The sequence below is a fragment of the Condylostylus longicornis genome, unplaced genomic scaffold, assembly GCF_029603195.1.
Source record: "Condylostylus longicornis isolate FDR11 unplaced genomic scaffold, ASM2960319v2 ptg000001l, whole genome shotgun sequence".
Classification (NCBI taxonomy): Eukaryota; Metazoa; Arthropoda; class Insecta; order Diptera; family Dolichopodidae; genus Condylostylus; species Condylostylus longicornis.
In genome coordinates, this window is record NW_026577970.1 from 932,228 (window position 1) to 947,323 (window position 15,096).

The 15,096-nt window shown below is 24.7% G+C and overlaps 1 protein-coding gene across 6 annotated transcripts in view; it reads left to right on the forward strand.

Moving 5' to 3' along the window:
• Nucleotides 1-1,463: 1,463 nt before the first annotated feature.
• LOC129618638 (alpha-actinin, sarcomeric) overlaps nucleotides 1,464-15,096 on the forward strand; it is a 72,778-nt gene continuing 59,145 nt past the window's right edge. For 4 of the 6 annotated variants that reach the window (XM_055533533.1, XM_055533524.1, XM_055533550.1 and 1 more), the window contains exon 1: nucleotides 9,168-9,467. In XM_055533533.1, coding sequence (XP_055389508.1) covers nucleotides 9,348-9,467 — 120 coding nt within the window. In that variant the 5' untranslated portion in view covers nucleotides 9,168-9,347. Of the gene's footprint in view, nucleotides 1,518-9,167; nucleotides 9,468-15,096 lie in introns of those variants that run through there. The other 2 variants (XM_055533504.1, XM_055533513.1) reach the window with 2 other exon arrangements.

The window sequence follows — 15,096 nt, forward strand, 5'->3', positions numbered from 1 at the left end:
ATTTTAAAAGCAATTTTTTTTAACTTTATTTATTAGTTCGAATTGAATATTTAAATTTTTTTAAATTTTTTAAGATTTTCGTTCCGTTTTAAATGCCGATCTGTTCAAGGATCCGTTTTTGGTCGATATTCATGTGTTCACCTACGTAAATATGCATATGTGTACTATAAAATTAGCTTGGACATTTCAGCTGCTTGTTTTTATATATTTGTTACAGGGTTTACTTTGTAGAATTACTCAGATAGACAGGTATTATTATATTAATCATTCAGAAAAAAAAATCACATTTTAAAGATTTTTTCGCGTGGTAGTTATATGGAAATGTAATGTAAAAATGTCAAAGCATTTTTTAAGCTCCGAAATCGAATTTATTTTTATTGACTCAGATTGACCTCACCTTCTCAAGTATATTTGAAAGTTTTTTTTTTAACTTATTTCTAAAAATTAGTGTTGTGGAATTTAAACTATAAAAACTGAATTATTTTCGAAAGTACTAAAAAGGTTTTTAAATACCTTAATACATACTAGCTAAAAAGCCAAAAAGCTCAACAATGGTACTGAAAAATCTTCCGTGATATATATGAAGTAAACTGAAGTTTTATTTTTCAATAATACATACATATCTTTAAATTTGTACAACATTTTAGATAAGTTTTTACATGATTGTATATAAACATACAGACATAAATATACAGGGTGTTTCGCATAAGGTGACAAATAGTTTCGAGGAAGAATATTTGATAAATTTTCAGCAAAAACATTTTATTGGTTGAGGGGGAGATCTTTCAGATATACTCGTTTTCGACCTACAGTCTGTTGAAAAAAAGTTATCAGATTTTTCCTACAAATAAATGCAGTTTTATTTTGGCTGCTCTTTATTTTCTGTCTTACAATAAATTTGATTTGAGCCATAGTTTTTGAGGTAAAACCCGTCAAAACCAGAATATTTGTTTTTGATTATTTAAATATCTCGAAATTTCTCGAAAATTTGCTTTATTATTAATTTTTTTTGGGTCATTTCGATGTGCTACAAGAATATAATATTTTCCTCATATTATATCCTTGTAGCGACCCATATAATATTTTCCTCTATCTCTTGTAATTTTACCAGTAAAACATGTTAAATGTGTTTTAAACATAATACACCAATGGTACATTTTAATTAAAACTGATTAAAAAAATTGTACATGAACAAGAGTCTCGAAAATAGTACAAGTATAATGGAAATTTTACGTTTGGCAGCACTGTTTTAAACACCCTGTATATTAGTGCTTGAGTTATTGCTTCTATAGTTCTATAGATTTTGAATAAAATATACTCGCGCAACAGAGACAAAGAATTTAAAGAATAGTATGTATGAGAATTGAAAATAAATAGAAAATAAACACACACAAAAATAAAAAAAAAAAAAAGATCAGGAAAATGGAAAAAAAATGTCGTTTAATTTAATGAATTTATTTTCAGTTTTGAGTTGGCTACCAACGCGAGCGGGTCATTCTCTCATATCGACAATAAACGTACGGTTTCACTATTATTATTGTTTATTATTAATTTTTATTTTTCATAAAATTAAAAAGTTTTTTTATTTTACTTAGTTTTTATATGCTATATGTATTTTTTTTTTTCAATAATTTTTATATATTTTTATGGTTTTTTAATTGGAAAAAAAATGCTAAATATTTGATCTAATTTGAAAAAAAAATTTTAAATTCTCATACACAAAATTCCATTTATAAAATAAAGTAACTGTAAAATTCTTCTAAATAAATATAAATATATATATGTGCATATATATGTACACAAAAAACCTTAAATATTATATTTTTATAATATGATCCCTAGCTTTTTTTTTAATTTTTTAATTTTAAATTATAATATATATATACCAAAAAATATCATATACAAAAATGTAGTCATTTATACGTTCATACATCCATATAATTTTTTCTATTTTAAAAATTTTGCTATTTTTAAATTTCAGCAAATAAAAAGTAAAACAAAAATTATATATATAATTTCTGTATGTATAATTTACATACATATATACTCATGTATGCATATATATTTTTTAAATAAATGAAAAAATTGTTACACAACCAAAATTATAAATAAAAATATTCTTTTTGTAAATAATATGATCTGTTATATTTATGTAGCTATTTTTTTGTAAAAATACTTATTTTTCCTCTCAAAAGTAGTACAATTTTTAAATCTATCAATAAAATTTGCTTTTATACATATATATGTACATACAGTATTTAAAACTCAAAAAAAATAATATTAATACTCGTATTAACAAAGTAAATGTCATACAAAAAAAATTCAAAAAAAAATGCTTACAAAATCAAAATTTACAATACATAGGAAAACAAAAAAAACCGTTTCAGAATAAAGTTTATTAAAGCACTTGTGTGTTCAAAAATGTAAAACAATTGAGAAAAACAAACATTTTAAAATACATATGTAATTGCAAAAGATTAAAAAATGTGTTTGTAAAATTTTTATAATTTACAATATTAAAAATAATGAGCAAATCATTTTATTCTTCTAAATTACTCAAGATTAAAACAAATAAAAAAATTTAAATAAAATAAGTTTAATATTGAAATATCACATTGAATAAAATCTATTGTGAATATTTTAAAATTTTCATTACACATACTTTATAAATATACAAAATTTGATGGAAAAAAAATTTATTTTTAAAAAAGGTGCAATCAATGTTATATAAATAAAGTTAAAGCAATTTCTTATACTTTTTTAATGAAAAAAATTTAAAATACTTATTACATTAAAAAATCTAAAATATTCATATATGTATATATTATTACATCTGAAATTCAAAAAAGAAAATCACATTTTTTATATAAAAATTATTAAAATTTATAATTATAATTATTTTAAAATCGTGTTTTTATTAATATAAAAATATTGAAAACTAAAATGAGAAAAATATTTTAAAAATTGTAATGAACACTAATATATAGTCATCATTAAAATTAAACAGAAACTCATTTTAATTTAAAAACAGAACATTTAAGATATTTTCAATGAAATATGTACATATGTAAATGAAAGAGCTAAGCAAAAAATAAGCAAAAAAATTCACATGATACGAATTATTTTTAACTTTTTTTGTTTCATAGTATTTATTTGGATGTATTTTGAGGTTAACCCTCGTTCATATGTATAAACATACATTTCAATATGTGTTTAAAATAAGCGCAAAAAAAAAATTCAAGAATTTCTTAATTTTTGCAAGGACATAGTGGAGGCGGAATTATGGTAGATGAATATAATAATATGTGTGTGATATGAACATGTATGTTGTATATATATTGTACAATATATATACAAAAATTCAATTTTTGTACAAATTTTCTTTTTGAAGATTAAAATCTTCATATTTTTTCTTTTTTTTCTGTTTTTTCTTTTTGTTTTTTAATTGGTGCTCAAATTTTTTTATTAAACAGTAGGATGACGAATTCACAATAAATCGCACCAAAAGCAGGATGCATGACATATCGGTGGGTGAAACTTGCAAAATCTCCTATTTTTAGGACTTATTTATAACGAATTGATTTTTTTAATGAAAGATAACGAAACTAGTCATGATTATTTTAATGATTGTAATAAAAAAGGACACACATTGTAATAAAAATGGGTAAATTAAGTTTCTACTAATGATGTATGAAACATATCATTTTTATAAGATTTAAGTTTTTTTGCGAAATTTTATGTATGTGTAAATAACGTATGCCAATATTTTTAATAATTAATATAATATTGGACACACACATAATATTCGTTACAAAGAAGTTTTTGGTTAGAAATTTATACACATGTATATATATATAATATGTAAATTTGTATCGTTCGCTTCCCTATGCGCATTTTGCAAGTGATCATTAAAATATTTACTTATATCTATATTTTTGTATACATAAATTTAAATGTATGTACTTATATGATGTAACGATGAATGTATGTATTTATATTTCTGCCTATAAGTATACCTTATTAACCATTTGTTACCAATTTGAAAAAAAAATATTTTGTTAATAAATATTAGATACTTAATTACTTATTATCAAACAATTGTTGTCCCAATTAAATGATGAATTTGAAAATTGAAAATGTAATTTCAATATTTGAAATTTTGAGTTACATATGTAATCCTTAAATAACTATGGAACCCATGCCTCAAAAAAGACAAGAACTTAACCGGAAAACTGAGAATAATAATTATGTAATGTTTATCATTGAAAGTTTTCCGGTTAACTACTTTTGTTATTGTCAGTTTTATTGTTATTTCAATTATTTTATTTGAATTTTAAACTTACACATTAATATTTCTTCAGTTATGGTGTCTGACTAATATCTTAAAACTTTTAAAAAGTTATAAAAACATCAAAAATAAAATTATCTTATTTTTTAAATCTGTTAATGTTTGCTGTAAAAGTTTATAAATTTCACTTTGATTTTGAGAATATTTTTAGAATAGGAAAACATACATATATATACAGGTACTTACTTGCACAAATATGAACAAACACATATACTATACAGGGTGAACCTGTAACGTGGTATAATTTCTTGGGAGCAGAAAGGTGTGTCAAATGAATATTTAATCCCAAAAATCCCTTTTGAAAATTTTTTGGTTTCGACAAAAAGGTGTATCAATTTGAATGGCTATAACTCCCATAAATATTAACCATCTTAAAAAAAATTAATATGCAATATATATTTAATACTTCAGTTTATATTTCGTTCATAACAACTTTTATTTAAACGTTCGACATATCTTCATATTTATAAAATATTGCAGATGTTCAAGAATGAATAGAAATGTTATAAATATTTTTAGTAATTATGTGTGTAACTCATCTATGACTAAATAGAATATTATTATAAACGTTAACTTTCACTATAGCTAAACAAAAATTTATGTAAATACATAAGTATATATATACTTTAATATATAATAATAAAAAAGCTTTTTAAAATATTGAAAGTAAAAATCGTGTTTCTCATTCTGCTTTTAATACTTCGTTTAATCATAAAATATTTTTTACGACATTTCGAAGGCTTATAATTATTCTCTTAGAGAAATACTCTCAAAATTATTTATTTTTGAAATTTTATTTATTGCGAATGTTAATTGGATACGAATAAATATTAGTTAGAATCAAAATTTATTTGAGAAAGAAATTTAGTGTTTACTTTAAATTTAGGAGATTTCTGAAAGAAAAAATCATCACAGTAGAAACTGAAATATTGAAAAGTCCGATTATCGAAGTATTATGCTGAACGTGCTTATGCGAATTATGTATGATAACTTGATGAGCAAAATTACAAATTTCAACTATTTGTTGCTTCCTTGCAAAATTCAAAATTTACTAAGTTTCTTCTTATCATGCAAAAATTGAATACATCTTGGAATTTATTTCAACAACAAAACTTAATTTTCGATTTTCGAAGTACTTTCATAAAATTTGCATATTTATAATTATTTTTATAAAAAAGAATTTGTATACTTTACATAATTATGCATTTCTTTTATAATTAAAATTCAAGATGAATAAGTAGTCAATTAAATTTAACTAAATTAATTTAATAAATAATATTCTGTCACATCGTAGAAAATTGTTACACCTTAAGTGTACTTATTATTTACTGAATTCTTATTTCATTAAATGATAATGAGAAAGTAATTTATCTAATTTCCTTTTCATTCAATACACTTATTGCAAAAATATTTTTAATTTCTCATCCTTCACATCTGGTTATACTAAATCAAAATTTTTTTTAATGACGCTAAATGGTCGTTTATTTATGGTAAATTTCAACTGACGTAGCAATATTATCAACAACACCATCAAAAATTTCTTGAATTCATTTGATTTTAAATAGAACAATTTATTTTATAAATAATAATTTTAAAATAGAAAATTTATTTTTAAGTAAAATTTGTTTCTTTTTCATGCATTTTTATTCATTGATTGTAAAACCGAGTGAATAATATAACTTATTGCGTGGGCCGAATTGACGAATGTCAACAACTGTTTTTCATTAAAATCAAATACCTAAAATTACTAATGTTGTATATATGATTTCGAAGCTAAATCAAATAATAATACTTAAAAAAACGTCGATTAATCCTTTTATCTATGTTTCCTTATGATACGTAGTATAAAGTTTCCTCGTTATACATTTACACATTTTATTACTTAAAAACAAATTTTTGAGTAGATTTTTGGATAATATCAAATTTAATAGAATAATTTTGTTTTTTACTCTAAAAATAAATAAATGATTAAAAAAATATCAGAAATATTACATAATTCAATTAAAATGTTGATTAAAAATAATAAAGAGATTGAAGTTATTTTTATATAATAATGCTTTAAAAATAATTTCTTAATTTCTTTATATTCTTTAATCATTTTAAATTAGAATATATCATTATGTAAAGTTTATTTAATTTCCTTTTAGAAAAACGTAAAATTTTGGATTGCTCCATTATTGTTTTATAGAAACATTCAGCCAACTAAAATAATAAATGTGATTTGAACATTTTTTGTTAAAGTTCTGCTTTTGTTTATTAATAAATTTATATAATATAAAATATAAAAGTTAAATAAATAAATATTTTCATTAATATTTTTAAATAATTTTCAATATAATTTAGCTACTTTTTAATTTTGAATTTTTTAAAGTATAATTTCCTAATATACTCGTATAATTAAATTATTCGACATTTTTATATTTAAATAATAATAAATATTTGCCTATTTGAATGCCGATACTTTGTGCACATAAATATTTTGTTAGTGGAATTTTTTTGTAACAAAGGATATTTATCATATTATATAAACATATTTGTGTCAATTAGATAAAATTTCCTTAATCGTTTTAGCAAAAAGTCGCAATATTACAGCACTTAAATTCTCCAGAAACTTTTCTTTTAACGCTGAAATTTTAAATTAAAATGATCAATTAACGTTTCAAAACATTTAACCAGTTTATTTTTTTTTAAAGCATACTCTTCTTTTGAAACTCGAGTCAAGTATAAAAAAGTATTAAAAAAAAACATATTAAATTTTTATGCAAAAAATATTAACGTTCGATTACTCGTATAAGCACTTTGTTTTACCAATTCGATTTTAAATAAGGTCTTCAAAATGAAAATTAGTATATATTTTTGAACATAATATAGTCGGAATTATTTTATTTTTACATAGACGGTTTTACCTTATTTACCGAGGATATTAAGTAAGCACACACCGACGAAAATTTTTCAATGATAATACAAGTTATATGTTAGGTTTTATAAATTATGATAAAAATCATATTGATCGTTTACGAAATCGCTAATTTTTTAAAGTTGCTATTTAAATTGTTTTCCTGTTTATAATTATGTTAATTAATTAACTTATATCCGGTTTAATATTAAAATTTATTTAAAAAAATTATGTTCATTCAACAAAACATATGTATATAATAAATACAATAACTGAGATTGCACCTTTCTTTAAATATTTTTCAATAGTACTTTTTTAAAAAATAAAGAAAAATATAATAAATTAATTAATAAGTGTTCAAAAAAAATTAAATTTAAAGTCAATTACATATTATTTAAGTTTGTTTTTCTTATTTTTATGAAATATTTATAAACTACTTTGTACAGCTTTTTCAAAATTACATATAGTTTTTAGAACTTTTCCAAAAAAATTTTGAAAAAAAGTGTTTCTTAGTTTCACTCTGTCCGTCCGTCCGGCCGTCTGTTCGTCTGTCCGTTCGTCCGCCGGAATAAAATGCGAAGCTGAAATTCATAGATCTAGAAACTTATTTCCGTAGAAAAAATTTTTTTTTACCTTTTCCCCCCTCTAAAAGTTATACCCCCCAAAACCCTAAAGATTCTATTTTTAACTATTTATTGTAATGAAACCATACACATTTATCAAATTTTCCAAAATTAACGGGCTTCTTCTACCGCGGCATACCATACTTGAACTTTAAAAAAACAAAATGGCCGCTAAAATTTACCGTAATCAAAGTTCGTTTTCTCCAAATTTTTGATACAGTTTTTCTTTTATACCGTACTGTGCAGTGGTCTGAAATTTTAACGGCTTTTGGACGTTAATAAATAGCTTACTTCGTTAGAAGAAAATTTTTTCCTACTTTACCCCCTCTCATGTTATCGCCTTTCGAAATTTGTAAAATTTAAAGCTTTAGCGCCTCATATTTCCGAAACCGCAAGCTTTATCACATTTCTATAAACGGAGAAAACTAACGGTAAGTTCTATGCCATTAAAAAATATAATTATTTTTCTTAATTCACACAATTAGTCGAGCATTATGTTAACACATCTTTGAATTTTCTTTGCTTTATTTCAAAGTTGAGTAAATCGCTCATCCTAAATATATGCAATCCTTAATGAAATAGTTTCGTATATGATAAAAGTATTTTAGTAGTATAGTAGGTATACCTAGATTCTTTTTGGAAAAGTGTTTTCACTTGTTGATGGGAAAAGTGCTACAATACAAACCATTGGTTTGACCCAACTTATTTAAATTGAATATCGCTTTCTTTTTTGTAAGTTTATTTTGTTATTAGCTATATACTAATTAAATTAAATAAATATTTAAATTCATAATTAATAATTGTATGTTATTCAATTTTATCTTTGACAATTTTCATTTAATTTACACATATTCAAAAAAAAACCAAAAAAAGGAAATCTCTTATATTTTAAGGATTTAACAACATTCGAACGAACTTAAAGATAAAAGAAAAAATCAAAAGGAAATAACACTGTCATTAAAAAAATAGAAGGCCAAAAAGTAGTTATTTTAATAATCGTTGATATTTGCAAATAAAAAAAATAAGAGTATAAAAAAATTTCATAAACAAAAAACCATAATGGTAACAGAAAAATTTACTCAACAAGTTAACCCCTAACCATTGAACAAACTTAAAAATTGCTTACAATCATTATCTTACTTATCATTTCTTTTTACTTTTAATATAGCAATATTTTTTACACATTAAAAATCAAATTGAGTTGATAAAATTTTATAAAAAAATTTTTTTAAGTATATTTAAAATAAAAGTACACTAAAAAATTAAAATAACGGTTAATTTTCTTTTCTTGTTTTTGTAGTTTCGAAACTCACAAGATAGTTGTTTAAGGGATTTTTTTTTTAGTTTAAGAAACGATAAGCATATTTTTATTACAAAAAAAAACAATAAAAAAACGGATTAATTCAAAAAATTATTAAAAAAAAAATTTTAAACAAATAAAAAAAACATATATTCATTTGAATAAAAATTATTATTCAAAATGATGGAGTACGGTATGGAAAACGGCTCCATGGGCTATGGGGACGGATATATGGAGCAAGAAGAAGAATGGGAGCGTGAAGGATTATTGGATCCAGCATGGGAGAAACAACAAAAGAAGGTGAGTTATTTTGAAAATTATATAAAATTTGATAATTCTATTATTTCTGAATTTTGCAAGTATTTACTTAATATTACGAAACGGTGCTGATTTTCATTGAATGTTTAAATTGAATTCATTGGTTAATGAATGTTTCGTATATTTATGATTTCAACATAGCATGAATTTGTAAATTCCCATAAGTATAAACTATACCTTCTTAACAAACTTAAAAAAAAAACTCTAGTATGGATCTAATTAAATTTTAGACTAATGAAATTTTTGTATTCCATTTAAACCGTGAAAAAATATCAAAAATATCCTAAAAAATGATCTATGTATATTTGATATAAATAAATTTGCTAATTACATATATCTAACACGTAAACTACGAGGGAAATATTTTAACTAATTAACTGTTATCCTATAACTGAAATAATCAAAGGCAATCTTAAAAAATTAAAATTTACATAAAAATTAGAATACATCAGTGCTACATTTAGCAATAGATAAGGCGTAATAATAACAAGAAAGAGACGGCAACCGGTAAAACTCATTTTTCTAATAATAAGCGCAGAATGATTTAGAAATTTCCCGCTTAAGATAATAAAATCAATAACTTTTAATTAATATGGAGAAATATATAAGAAATATGATCCACCTTAGTTAAGAAATATATCTAAAATATGATCCACCTTAGTTATTTTGCGCTAAATAAAATTGAAATAAATCAAATTATCGTATTGTTTCCAAAAAATTTTACTTATTTTAACATTTTAAGCGTATTATTAATCACATGTCCTCGAAGAATAGCATATAATAATACATGCATGCATACATTCGTCACCTTAGATCAGAAGTATCCTAACCCCCATTTCAAAAAGTTGGACTTAGGATACTTCTGATCTAAGTTGACGATATGTATATGTCTTTATACAATTAGATCTTTAATAATTAATTTCAATAAAAAATCGAATCAATTAAAATTTTCTAAATATCTGTTGAACAACTATTTAAACAATGAAAGAACCGGATTGTATTTTCTTGTGTGGGAAACAACCAAAAAAGAAAACAAACATAAATTTATAAAATTTTAAGTGTAAAATATTTTTTTCAATTTTCCTGATAGTTTTCCTGTATTTCGCTGTGAACTCGTTTCTAAAAATGATTTCTATTTTCTTTCCTTCTGCCCATCTTTTTAAATAGTAAAAATTTATGATTTAGTAAAAATTCTTTGCTATGCTCTAAATTCAAATTTTCATATATGTATCGCATTTAAAAAAAATATAGAGGTATAAAAAACATTACAGAAAACATTAAAAACATTTTCTTTTAATTTTTCATACACACATGTCTGATGAAACATGCGAGTTTTCTTTGCACAGAAGACCCTAGAATAAAAAAATTTGTATTTATTCAGACACAAGATCAATTTTTTTTAAATTATTTTTTTTTTAAGAAATTGAAAAAATATTGGTGCTTGTAAATGTATTCTCCAATATGTAATGATTTTCATGAAATTTTATATGCAAGTTTATTTCGACTATGGCACGAATCGATCAACTTTTGGGATATATCAGGGCTGTAAATTTTTGCATTTTGATTTAGTTGAAACAACCAAAAATACAGTGTTTGATTTATAATTTTGCGTTCAAAAGTAAACACTATCGAAGGCAATTTGATTTCCAAATTTCTTATATTTGCGAAAATGCAAGCTTTTCAATATTTCAATAGAAGCAAATATCAAAAAGTATAATTATTTTTCTTAACTCATTTGCTTATTCGGCTAAAACAATGGTTAGGTAATTTATTCTGAACTCTTTTCATAAAACGAACATGTCCTTGAAACCATTCGCCATTACTTAAATTATATCAATTTTTCAAATAAACTTATCTCAGATTAGATGCTCACTTACTTTATTTCAAGAACGATACAATAGAGAGAAAAACCAGTACTCAAAGCAAAAGTTAAAAAGGGGTGCCATTTCTTTAATATTAGAAGCAAAAGTAAAAAAGAAATAAATTATGTTTTCTTTTTCGTTTTTATTATCAAAGCACGCACCTTTTTTTTGTAAATATCTACATTAAAATTTTTCGTTATTTTACATTGAATTAATTTTTGCACATTTATTTTATTAATTATACGCGTACGAACATATGTTCGAAGAGTATACTAAATCTGTCTTACCATTTGTAACGCTAAGAAGTACTGGTCTGAGATATAGACTCAAGTATATGTTTTTGATCAGTGTCGAATTCTAAGTCCCAACGATAACTCAAAAACTAATTGATCTAAGTTTACAAATGATTTATTATACCAAACACCAGAACCCTATTTAAATCAGTTATGATCGTGGTACTGATTCGGGTACCTGCCATACAACTTCCAAATTTATAATGCTATATCTCAGAAACTATAAAAGCTGTGGTATTGATATTTTGCACAAGCAAATGTATTGGTAGGGCCAATGTGTTTGACAAAAGTCGTTGAAATTGCTTGTCTCCTTTTGGTAGCTGCCATACAACACAAGTCTCAGAAATTATTAGATTATAATATAGAAATCTCATCAAAACTAGTATATTATTAGGGCTGTAATGTGTGATAAAAGTATTTGAAAATTCTTGACCCCTTGTGGTAGCTGCCGCAGAACTTCAATAGAAGCTTGGTCATATCTTAGAAAATATTGAAAAGTGCTGAAATTTTGTACACAAAAAGTATACAGTGCTGAAGTTTTGCATAAATCAACATGGTAATATGGCAACTTAAAATCATAGTCAGCTATGGGATATTCATAACTAGCACATAGGATAACAAATTCGTACGGGTATTACAGAGTTCAGAGTTGATACGGCCAACTCTGTTTTTTCTCGTTGTTCTTTTGTGATTAATAATTCTCATTTTAATATTTTTATTATGAAATTGAACTAAATTAAAGTTGACGATTAAAACCGTATTATAAAAAAAGAATTGATTCATAATTGATTTAACAGGCCGATATACATAGCGGAAGCATTTAGTTTCCTATTTCGTTGTTAAATTTATAATTAATTTTTTTTATTCACTAAATATTTAGTAATTCACTGTTAAATTTTAAATGTCATACAACTTACCACCAACTTAAGATGATGAGCTTTTTTTTTCAAGAATGTGTACATAGATTTCATTTTCGAGAATGTAAGCAGATTAAAGTAATTTTTGTACTTAAATAAAGTCTGAATATTATTTAAGCTTCTTCTTAAGGCTTTAGAGTACTAGTAATTTCAACCTTTTTAGCACTTTTTCAAAAAATTTAAAAAAAAAGTGCTTATTAATTTCACTCTGTCCGTCTGTCCGTCCGTCCGTCCGTGGACATGTTTACAAACTTTTTACACTCTTGAAGATAGAAAGCTAAAATTTTATATGTACATAGATCTTTACTAGAAAATTATTTCTGTAGAAAATTTTTACCTCTCTCCCCCCCCCCCTCTAAAAGCTATACCCCCCCCAAAACCCTAAAATAGGCATTTTTAGCACTTTTTCAAAAAATTAAAAAAAAGTGCTTATTTAGCTTCACTCTGTCCGTCCGTCCGATCGTCCGACTATGGACATGTTTATAAAACTTCTACACCCTTGAAGATAGAAAACTGAAATTCTATATGTACATAGATCTTTACTAGAAACTTATTTCTGTAGAAGAAATCTTTTTACCTATCTCTCCCCCTTTAAAAGTTATACCCCTCTAAAACCCTAAAAATGGCCTTTTTTAACTATTTATTGCAAAGAAACCATAAACACTTTTCAAATTTTGGAAACGCAGAAAGACAGATATTAAATATGTTGTACACACAATGCGGTCAGTAGCATTGTGTGTACAACAAGACAGGATATACAACAAATTTTGGATGTCGAGTTTTAAATAGGAACGCACTTCTCCATAGAAAGTGGGAAGCATAAATAAACTATTTTTAGAGAGGTGTTGGTCTGTCGGTATGTTGTACGTCTGTGTGCATGCGTGTATCCCAAGTTCGTCTGAACCGATTTTCATGAAATTTTATATGTTAGTTTATTTTGACTATGTGACGGATTGATCAACTTTTGGAATATATCAGACCTCGGGAACTGCATTATTTAGGGGGCCTGTTTTACATTTTAGGTAATTTTGAAGAAAATATTCAACAGATTTACTTGAAATTTCATATATAAGCTTTATCAGTCCGTCCGTGAAACGTCCTAACTTTTGGAAGAAATCAGGTCTCAGCAATTGGCCAAATATACATTTTTGCGTAGATAACGAGAAATAATCAACCAATTTCATTGAAATTTAATATTTACATTCTTCGTATTAAAACAATGAACATATAACTTTTTAGGAAAGATCTTTTGGGAAACGCAGAAAGACAGTGGCTTGCTTCTCCTATCGCGGCGTACTATAGTTAAACTTTAAAAAAACAAAATTGACGTTCAACTTTACCGTTATCTAAAATCCGTTTTTTCCAAATTTTTTCTGTCGTTTTTCTTCTAGACCCCAGGTTATAGGAGCCTGAAACTTGACCAGCTTTTAGACACTAATAAATTGTTCATTTTGTTAAAAGAAAATTTATTTTCATCTTCATCCCCTCTCAAGTTATGGGTTCTTGAAATTTGCAAAATTTGAATTTTTGGCGACTTGTATTTCCGAAACTGCAAGCTTTTTCAAATTTCTATAAACGCAGAAAGCTAACGGGAAATTTCATGACATTAAAAAATATAATTGTTTTTTTTTACTCACACAATTAACCCTTAAAATCGAGCATTATATTAAGCCCTCTTTAAATTAATTTTTGTTTTATTTCAAAGACTGCATAAATCGTTCATCCTAAATATATGCAATGCTAGAAATAGTTTCGTATATGAATGAAAATATTTTTAATAGTGTGGTAGATATACATAGTCTGTACTTAATATCAGCACTTGAAGGGAAAAGTGCTACAATACAAACCATTGGTTTGACCTAATTTTATTTATTTCATATATCGCTTAATAAATAAATTTGATACCAAATCTTGAAAGCTATGAGAATTTAAGCTTTTTGCTGATGTAGTCAAATCAATTCAAAATAAACAGAAATGTACACGTTAATTAAAAATTTTGACATGATAGTAAAATGTAACCAATTAGATATATACAAAATTTTTAAAGTATAAGTGCTCTTTTTCATTATCTCTTTTTTTCCAACTTAATTAGCTCGAACATTTTAATTATTTTTTTTTTTTGATATTAAAAACATGATATTAAATATTAATAGATACAAGAGTTTCTAATCTAGTACAAGTTTATTACCATGGATTTTTACCGACCGTATTGTGTATACAATAGGTAGGTTATGTGATCGCAACAAATTTTGCACATCAATCAAAATATGGCAACATATTTTGCATGTCGGTCTGTCTGTGTGTGCCACGTGCATCTCAAGTTCGGCTGAACCGATTTTATATGATGAAATTTTATATGTAAGTTTATTTCGACAATGGGACGGGTTGATCAACTTTTGGTATATATCAGGCCTCGGGAACTGCTGAATATTCAACAGATTTACTTGAAATTTCATACATAAGTTTCATCCGTCCGTCCGCGAAATCCCTAACTCTTAGAAGAAACTAGGCGTTTACTACGGCCAAATATACATTTTTG